The sequence below is a fragment of the Trachurus japonicus genome, chromosome 21 (genome assembly GCF_045865225.1).
Source record: "Trachurus japonicus isolate A0001 chromosome 21, Traja_1.0".
Taxonomy (NCBI): Eukaryota; Metazoa; Chordata; class Actinopteri; order Carangiformes; family Carangidae; genus Trachurus; species Trachurus japonicus.
This window is the reverse complement of record NC_140927.1, coordinates 9,737,177-9,747,461: the sequence shown is the minus strand read 5'-3', so window position 1 is coordinate 9,747,461 and position 10,285 is coordinate 9,737,177. Positions and strand designations below refer to the sequence as shown.

At 40.5% G+C, this 10,285-nt stretch overlaps 1 protein-coding gene and 1 long non-coding RNA gene across 2 annotated transcripts; one reads left to right on the top strand and one right to left on the bottom strand.

Annotated features, from left to right (window-relative positions):
* Positions 1-3,599: 3,599 nt before the first annotated feature.
* On the bottom strand, positions 3,600-6,749 carry rmp64 (ribonuclease MRP subunit p64). Its single transcript, XM_085765860.1, has 9 exons — positions 6,622-6,749; positions 6,314-6,468; positions 6,111-6,199; positions 5,584-5,712; positions 5,344-5,421; positions 4,896-5,182; positions 4,628-4,686; positions 4,300-4,514; positions 3,600-4,216 (listed from the first exon to the last, which is right to left on the bottom strand). Exons 1-9 carry the CDS (start codon positions 6,704-6,706, stop codon positions 3,892-3,894), a joined length of 1,422 nt encoding a protein of 473 aa, XP_085621986.1. The 5' UTR covers positions 6,707-6,749; the 3' UTR covers positions 3,600-3,891.
* Positions 6,750-8,037: 1,288 nt separating this feature from the next.
* Positions 8,038-9,132, top strand: LOC146964771 (uncharacterized). Its single transcript, XR_015034644.1, has 3 exons — positions 8,038-8,092; positions 8,845-8,908; positions 9,002-9,132. It is a non-coding gene; the product is annotated as an uncharacterized LOC146964771 (long non-coding RNA).
* The last annotated feature ends 1,153 nt before the right edge of the window (positions 9,133-10,285 follow it).

The following is a 10,285-nucleotide window of genomic DNA, read 5'->3' as shown; positions in this document are numbered from 1 at the left end:
GAAACGTGGAGAAAAAGAGCCATTTTCTGCCTCTGCACCGGTCTCACATTTAGGCTAATCACATGAAGTTACCTGTGTGTGTGTGTGTGTGTGTGTGTGTGTGTGTGTGTGTGTGTAACTGTAATCACATGAAGCTGGTTCTAGAGTCTGTGTGTGTGTGTGTGTGTGTGTGTGACTATGAGCTGCATCCTGTGTCAGTCTGATTTAGCTGTGTGTGTGTTTAGAAACATTTAAACGAGCGCCAGGTGGATTGTTTATGAAGTTAACGAGCCCCCGCAGGCTGAGACAGACAGAAACGTGGAGAAAAAGAGCCATTTTCTGCCTCTGCACCGGTCTCACATTTAGGCTTAGGGTGAGAAAACGGTAACTCCAATCAGAACAAAACACAGACCACATTGCTCTAAGGACTTCCTGAAAATTTTGGTACGATTTGGTGTTTCTACAGCAAATATTTTGGCGACGCTGGCAGTTTTAAAACATCAGGCCGTTCTGCTTCTCTCAGAAAATATTTGTATTGGACTCAATGAGGAGCAGAGACAGACGTGGCCGCACTTAGAGGCTCAGAGTTTAAATTCTGTAAGTCTCTCTGATATTTTGAGCAGATGATGAGTGACAGGACAAGTTTGTCTTACAAATTCTGAAAAAATTATGTGTGTAGAGTGTGAATTGTGGCCGTTTGGAGTTTGGATAGAGAAAAAATCTGGAGTTTTTCTGGCATCTCTCCCACTCTAACCGATGACATCACGCACTCTGACACGAACATTCCGTGCAATACACACCCATTATAATCTAATAATTTCTCCAAAAATGATCATGGTCATTGATCATGGATTGATCAAAAACTATATGACCTATCAAAACGTGGAGTAATACGACAATACACAAGACTTGTGTCTACTGTTTAAAGTTTAAATGGAGTCTCTAGGTGAAAGTATGCCTGAGCAGTAGACGTTTGTTAAACTCCAATGATTGGTCTTTTTCGCTCTTTTTTTTCCGCCCGTCCCATTGACTTACATGCAAAAATTTTGCGCAGTTTTTTCGCGACCTACGTCGCGAAAAATTCGTAAACTGTTGAGAAAAGTAATAGCACACCGATCCCGATCAAGCCGCACGTTTTGATATATAATATATAGTAGCGAATCGAAAATCGTCCGGAAGATGAAGAAAGAAAATAATAATAAGTAGGAAAAAATCCACACAATAACAGTAGTGCCCCGTGGCCCTAATAAATGGATGGATAGTAATAGCACATCTGTGGGCTTTTTTTTTTTAGGCCAAATTGTGAAATTGAGTAAAAGCTTGTCTCTGTTCTCTCCCAAAAGACATAAGTATTTAAGACCACTGGCCTCAAATATGAAAAATAGTATAATGGTCTTCACATCCAACATGTGTTTTTTTTATTTTTTTTATTTCATCTTCTTCTCATCTTAATTGCAGCAGGGGAATGGTGCATAATACTAGTACGTATGTGCTCTGCTTTTTATGCTCCAGAGGGTTTTACATACATTTATTCTTGGACATGGAGACAAAAAGAACACATTCTTTAGAAGAGATTATGTTATACTTGCGCTGGTACAAAAAACTCTTTGCATCTATAGCCTACATGGAGGACAATATTATATTTAATTTCATAAGAATATCCAATTCTGTTATTCCACATATGAAATTGTAAACTTGATCAGTTATATTGTATGACAATAAGATAGAAAACATGTTCTAAACACTATTATAACACTCACAAAACATACAAGGATTATTATCTCCTCCCATTCAAGACAGAAAAAACACATTACATTGGTGCACTTTTTTTATTCAGTGTCTCTTAATGAGGATTTTGACCTTGCACTTTTCTACACTTGAAGAGTTCATTTGCAAAAGCAGATAACTCCGTAAAAAATTCTAGAATCTTCATTTTTTATTTACATAAGGTGATATCAGTCAAACCAAAGTTGAGTGACTTTGAGATGTAACAAAACAGACATATCTCAAAAAAATAAAGTTTTATTGAAAACAACACTATGCAAAGAATAATTACAAAGACTCAGCTCATTTTTTTCAAAATGGCACTTACCAAGCTGTTGGGAACCAGGCTGATTTAGCAATGCCACTGGTAGAAATTAATTTGCTTGGTTGGCCTAGATGGATGCACTTTCCTTTTCTTGATGCTTGTTGTTAGATTATATTATGCCCACAGACCCTATAACTCATGATAGAACCCTGGAGAACAATTCATTTCAAAAATGTTGAGACCACGACCACAAGTGATCTCACGCTAATGTTTGGTAAAAAGTCACCACAGTTAGTGGATGTAAGTATTTTTGAATCACCTAGTTCTCTTTTTTGTTATAATTGCAACGATTATGACTTACAACTCGTGAAAATCAAAGATATATGCCGTTAATAGAAGCATAGTTTGACTTGTCCATGAGGTTTGCTGACATTCATATCCTGACCTCCTCTGTCCATAACATTGACTATAAAGTGGAAAAATCTGGATAGTGATAGTGTTTGGCACAGCCACTCTAACTTCCAGCAGAGAAAAAAGGGGCTGACTTCCTGTGTGCTCATGTATGCAGAATACAGACTTAAATCCTTTAGCTCTGCTCCTTTCCTTCACTGCAGGAAGGTGCAAAAGTTGACCTTGACTAAGTGGTTTAGATAAAAACCTAAAAAGCACAGCAATCAGGTATCTGCAGACTCATATGCACAAATGAAGCTGGTGGGCTCATATGCCACCATAACTCAACCCAGTCAGGCTCAGTGAGGAGTAAAAAAAACACTGCGCTGTTGTATTTGTGCAGATGGGAGGACTTTGCTGCCTTTGGCAAAGGATGATAAGACAGTGGGCAGTAGCTAAATATCCACTGGGGAAAAAAACAAAAGAAACTCTCAGCTCCCAATCTGGTGCACAGCTTTCACTCCTGAGCAGTCATGGCCGCTACAGACTGCCAGACACCTGCATGTTCTGATTTGGTGGCAGTTTTGTCTGCACAGCACTCAGACTTCAAAAGGGCAAGAGCTGAGGCCACACTGCCCACTAACACACAGCCAGTCTAAAAGCACAAATTAAATTTTAGTTGAGAAGAGTGGCACCTCTGCTTTTTCACATTGCCAAGGGCTTCACAATCAATAAAGCTAAGAAATATATTCCATATTGTATCATATTAACAGTCAGGGAATAATAATTGAGCGCATTAATCACCATCACCACCAGGTGGAGCCTTAAAGTTGCTTGGTTAGTCAGGTCATCTCTAAACAACCTTTCTGACATGAGATATGCCAATCCATTTGGGACATTCCTTCATTTGTCATATTGATTTTATATTATCTGGTAAGTGCATTTCACATTGCGCTGGCAGTATGTATGAATGGGGCTAAAGACTAATTTTGTTTTCAGTAATTTTTCATCATAAATTTCAATCACTATCATGAAGTTATCACCAATTTGAATCATTACTAAAAATACAATTTATAAAAAGCAAAAAAAAAACAAAATAGACATATTACATAATAGTGCTTTTGCTATGTTTATTGAGATGTCAGACATGGGTTTTGCACTTGGCATGAGACATATTATTTAAAAAAATGATTACTTTAAAAAAAAATAAGGTATACAAGACCACTTGGGCCAAAAAGCATTCAGTGATTTTATAACCTGGAGCCAAAAAAGAGATCACAGCCAATTGCAATTTTTAATTCCTATCATTCAAAACTTTGAATTAGTTGAAATGATCCTTTGCAACATCCAATTCATTGACAGCATCAATAAATAAAAAGTTTCTTTGCTTACCTCTAGTTATTGCTGTCTTTAACAGAGGAATGTGTCATATTGTATACTGAGCTAAGCTGCACGCAGTCATTTGTTTCCTTGAATGTACTCATACCCAAGTGTCACAATCCTACTGAGGCAAAAATATCATCTATGTCATCATGGCGCTCACGGTTGGTGGTCTGAGGTGTTGTCTTATAAGTGGTCCTGCTTCTTTGACCAGGCTTTGACAGTCCTGACATAGATAGCTCACTGCTCCTCCTTCGTCTCTTCACATGTTTCCTTTTTCCACCCGTTTTGATTTGACTCTTGAGTGACTGACATCGCGTTCTCAGTAGAGTCTTTCTCCTCTCTGGGGCAGAGGAATGGCAGGTTCTCGGTGCTGGCCCTTGACGAAATGTGGCCCAGAAAACATCTTGTCTGAAGCTCTGCAGCTTCCTCTGGGTACTGAGGATGAGGAGAAATCATATGAGCGTGCAACATTTGTCATAGAATGATAAAGTAAGTTGTTTCTGTGATGTTGCTCTTACTTGTAACCCGCATCCTCTAGGCATTTCATCTTGTGGCACTTCAAACGCAGGAAGGTTAAAAGACGTTTTTCCTTATCCATCCTCTGGGATCTGCACCACAGGATCATTTCTTCTAGATGGGTTGCCATGTCTGCAAAACTAGTCGCTTCTCTCACTTTTCTCTTGAATTTTTGTCTCTTGTCAGCCTTGTGAGTTCCCTGCGTGAAGGATTTGCCCTTGGGTGCCAGTGTAATTGTTAGATAAGACGATTAGTTGACAGAACATTTCATTTAAATATTCTACAAATAGTAAAAGATTAAAAAAAAAAAATGATGGTTTGATGACATACCTCTGTAAACTTTCTGATAACTTTGAGGAATGGCTTCATGTCAGTGCCATGAGCTACACCTGGAAAAGAAAAAACAGTAATGTATTGAACATTATAAAACCATTACAGCTCTATTTCAACCTGTAAGAGTCACTGCATTACTACTGCATTAGTTGGTTTACCCCAGCTTTATGTGTGAATAACCAGGTAGGTGTTTGCTGCATTCACACTGATAAAGGAATGAGATTGAGTTTTATAGAACATCTGAACAGGGCCTTAAGTTCCACACCTCTTTCAATAGCAGTACCGAGGTCTTCCTTAGCCTTCCGTCGCTGGCTCGCCACTTTAACAATGGGTTTCTTTATCTTCTGCCATTTTTTCTGTTGGTCTTTGGCATGCATTGGGTGTTTGCTCAGTAACGCTGCATCAGAGGGACACAGGAACTGAGCCAGGTCTGCTGGCAGGGAGAAGTCTGTGAGGAAGGGCATGGGCTGGGCAAGGGCTACTTCTCTGAGGAACTCCAGGAGCCGCTGGTACAAAGTGGACAGGCAAACCAGGATACCACGGAACATCACCCTAACGAGGCGCAAGTACAGATGGATTTAGACCATGGAGGCTTTCAGATGCATTTTTTTTTTAAAACATCAATACAAATTTGGAGCAGCAAATATACTGAGTTAGGCCTACCTTAGAGCATATATATCTTACAGATGTGAGAATGAGGAAAAAACACTCACCAGAGACGACTGAGCATGCTAGTAATCACCATATTTAAGATCACAAACTCCTCCCATTTCATCTGCTGCTTTGAGAGTCTGAGACAAAAATATATTAAGGCAAACCCATAACATAAAGAGGACAGAGACAATCAAGCCTCGTTCAACACAGAGATACACATTTGCAAACATAAAACACATAAATCAGCAGGACTAACACATCAAGACGTTTCATAAAGACGCCACATCTGGAAAGGATACACAAAAGCCCTGCTGCAGCGATTCAACGTGCAGCTCATCAGCTGGGCGGCTCCCAGCACTTTGAGACAGAGCCACTCCAGCATGGGCTGACTGGGAACATCACACTCACCAGCCTTGATGCCAAGACTCCTGAAAAATACACATGCACACAAAGCCACGGGTCATTCCTGCACATGTTTGCATTAGCTACTAAGGTAACTTTAATATACAGAATCTGGACATTATTTCGATTTGAATTTTGTTCTTGACTTTTCAAATGGTCTGCAGTGACAACACTGAGCAGTTTATAATTATGTGCCATGTCAACTTTCAACAGTAATCGCCCCAACTCTGACATGATAGAGGTCTGCAAGTTGACAAAAACAACCCGTCACAGACTCAGTCCTGCCTTAAGTTTGTACTCTGTCATGTCTCTGGAGTCTTTGTCATTTTTTATTGTCACTGTGGATGCCCTCCTCTATTTTTTTTTTTGCTGCACAACAAATTTACTTCTGGTTACAAATAAAGTCACATGAACCTGAATCTACCTTTGGAACGCTTTGGGACACAGGTCAGTCAACTCCTTGAGAACCTCATCCAACTTCATTTTCTTCAGCCTGTTTACACATTGTTCAACCTGAGAGAGAAATGACAACATGCAAGGTGTGTCATTATGAGAGGACATCAACAGCTGGCTGGTTACGTTAGGTGAAACCCAATCGACTGGCATCATTGCGGACTTGGCGCTTACTTGTTTTAAGCCCTTTAACGTCTTGTTCCTTCTGAAGCTGTTATTTAACACGTAGAGCAGCTCATACAGCAGCCGTATCTCCGTTTGCAGAATCTCACTTTGTAGGAGTTTAAGCAGTGCCTCTTTTTTCGACAGCAGGATTTTAACGCGTGTACCTGTAAAAGGGGGAAACACGCACATGTAAACACTGCCCCATATCTGATCCACAAGGAGTGACCCCCTACCACACCACGCCACCACGTGGAAGGCGAATGATGTCTCGGAGGAAAGTAAGAAGTTTATTTTATCATCATACCAGGGCAGCCTACCTGATGTTGAACTGAAATTTATACGGACACTGGAAACAGCGCCAGGGAAACTTATGTTTACCCTGTTCCACGGTTCTTCTGCCATGCTGCTACAAACTAAACAAAAAAAAAAACATGCGGAAGTCCGCCAGCCAATTGCATTCAATCACATAGAAACGTCACAGTTCGTTTTAAAGGCACAGTGCACTGCTCATGGATGTATTATATTAACGGCACTGCTAGGCATTCAGCTGACCGTCTCACAGCAACGCGAACTAACGAGGGCTACACATGGATCTATCCATAGACATCTATCATGGATGTAATAGAGAAATAGACCCATGACATCTATCCATGAGGCTACTACATGGTTCAGTTGCCATGTAGCCTTCTTGCTGCAAGTAGCCTACAAAACAGTAAAAAAAAAAAAAAAAGGAGACTGGCATCCTTACTAAATTACCGGAAAGCCTTTAATTTGCAACAGGATCCAAGTCTCGTGAAAAAATAAATAATGTTTGCATTATAAATAAATAAATAATAATAATTAACCGATAGGCTAGTTTAATAATAAACAGATAGGCTAGCCTGCCTGCTGCACTTCTGTAGGTACTCATCAACAAGTGTTCTTTCCACTACTGTTATATGTTCAGACTCTGATTACTTTTCTTTGTGGAGCAGTGTTGGTATCTCTGCTCCAGGGTGATTAAATGCAAATTCAGCATAGTTTGTAAATGTCAATTTCTTGTGGAGCTTTTTGCTGAGTTGCAGATGACCTACTAAGGCAAATAACCAGCTACAGGGACTGAATGTCAAATGTGTTAAAACAAAGTTCTTTGAAATTAAGAGTGGTTTTGGTGTTTTGTGTAATTTCATATGTGTTGCCTTGACTCTCTGAAAAAGGACACCATGACTGTCATCTATAAAGAAAATGCTTTATTCCACAAATACAATTACACACACACACACACACACCATAGACTGTAAAAAGAATGGACGTAGCACCCGTGACGTCACCCATTGGTTTGGGGGAGTCTGTTCCCAGATAGCAAATGTTTTGGCTGTATTCTGGCATCCTTTTGGCATTTTTGGCTTTCTTTTGGCTTTGTGAAAGCCCTTTGGCTCAAATGTGGTATGGTTTTGGTTAGCCTTAATAGACAAAATTGGTGCCAGCAATATATGGCTGAGTTATGGCATATATCTGGTTAACCAAGACATTGGGCAAAGGGCGGGATAATATAGAAGGGTGGTATGGCACGTTTATGGCAAGCCAAAAGATGAAGCAAAAGGCGGGATCAAGTAGAGGGGTTGGTATGGCATGTTTATGGCAAGCCAGAAGATTGGGCAAAGGGCGGCAACGTCCGATGGTTTGTTTTGGCATGTGTTTGTAAAGCCAAAGGATAGCCAAAAGACCAAGCAAACGGCGGGAATTTGTACACAGTTTCAACTGACGACAGCCCTCCTACTTCATTTTCTCAAGCTGATCAACACGGAGGTATGTACATGATATTATAGACATTTAAATTTAGTAAAATCTGATTTTCTATCATTGCCTTGTTTAAATACCCGATAAGGTTTACGTTTTCTGCACAGTTATGTTAATTTTTCCTATTTCGATGGCAAAACTGCTGTGAGCTATGAGCTAACTCGTAGCAAACAGGCACAGCCAGCTCATTCAATTTAACTACATCAATGACATGCACAGAGAACTTAATAGATACAGTACACTGGCAGTGAGTATATGAGATAGTTTAATGTAATTAATGTAATTGGTGACTACACTTTGCACAGATAGTAGCTAATTTAGCTAGCAACAATCAGTCATTCCTTTAGCCTACAGTGAATATCTGCTGAAAGCAGCATAGCCTACCATTTAGAAGGTTGCAGGTCATAGCCTAGCCTACCATTTAGCGTTGAAAGTATCCACCAAAAAAGCATTGCTCATGTTGCTGTGCTTTTTAGCAATAATCTAGTGAGCTGCCAGGCAGGAAAACACAAAGAAAACTCCAAACTTAAGCCAAAGAGTATAGCAAGAAGCTCTAACTGCCACTAGGTGGTGTTGTGACAGTGCTGCCACCAATTTGGACTGAAAAGGCCTACTGCTGTGAAACGTTTTGTTATATTAAACCCACTTTATTCACTGCCATATGTGGGGAGAAATCTAATTATCTGTGATTTAATTGCTTCGTTGCTTTTCAGTTATAAGCATAATATGCATACTTTTTTACATCCTATTTTCCTCTGCAGAACACTGAGCAAATGATGGCCCTGGAAGGAAACCCAGCCTCTTCCTGAAATTTAAAAGGATTTGGTGAGCTGCCTTTGATTTTATTAGAGTAGGGCAATGTAATGGTGGGCTAGTTGATTTGAAAATCAATGTAGGTAATTCTCTCAATATTTTCAGGTCATCTCTCTTGGACCTTCTGGGCCTGCCACTTTGAAGGTTACGGTATGGGGCATTTTAAAGCCAAAGGACCAGACAGAAAAGGACACCTGACGAGGGATGAATGGAAAAGTTACAACTTAAAGTGGGTGAGTTTTATAACTGTATAAAGCCTTTAATAAAGCATTCTTAGGCTACAGTAGAAGTAATAAGTTAAGTTTGTTTTCTCTTTGTCTGTGTCACTTTAGATGCCACACGAAGAAACCCCATCTGCTCTACCACCACAGATGCAAGCATAGCACAGACCAGTGATGGTTTTACTGGGCTGGGGACCTGCAACCTGCCAGCCTGGAGTCAGTCAACAGTAAATTCAAAAATAAAAAGATGATGAAATAATATTAATCTTCCTATTGTTTTTTTTCAATACACATAGACACACAGCAAGGTAAATTTGGGCTTTTGGGACAGTTATGGCTATATTTTGGAAGGCCACAATTAGTTTTGGGTGAGTTTTGGCCTCTGGGTCACTTTTGGCTACTTTTTGGGCTTTCTTTGGGTCGGTTTTGGCTACTTTTTGGCTGGATTTGGGGGATTTGGGGCTCTTTTGGGGCAGTTATGGCTGTATTTTGGAGGGCCACAATTAGTTTTGGGTGAGTTTTGGCCTCTCTCTGGGTCACTTTTGGCTACTTTTTGGGCTTTCTTTGGGTCGGTTTTGGCTACTTTTTGGCTGGATTTTGGGGATTTGGGGCTCTTTTGGGGCAGTTATGGCTGTATTTTGGAAGGCCACAATTAGTTTTGGGTGAGTTTTGGCCTCCTTTTGGTTTGTTTTTGGCTTGCCTATTTTGGGCCATTTAGGGCCCGAAAGCCTGGCCATAATCTTGCCAAAATGACCAGCCAGATTTGGGCCAAAAGGATGCCAAAAGGTTTTTGCTATCTGGGTTTTGTTCCGCTACTACGGGGGTTTGAACCGCGCCATGTTGGATTTGACTTGCCATATTTGGAGCGGTGCGGCCGTTGGCCGGCCGAGAGCCCGCCCACTGGCCTCGTAGTAGTGGTCTCCGGACCTGTCACTCAACGGTTCTGCGCCCTAATTGGCCAGAACTTTAAACCTAATAATAGTAAAACGGTAGAGTTTTAAAAAACTTCACCCCCCTCAGAGTGTGTGTGGGGGTAGAAACTATCGGTTGAGACCAAAAAAATAAAATGTACCAGGCTGTAAATATGTTTTTTTAAGCTGTAAAATCGGCTATTTTAACATGGGGCTCAATTGGAGTTGCTCCCTTCTGGAGCCAGCCCCCAGCGACA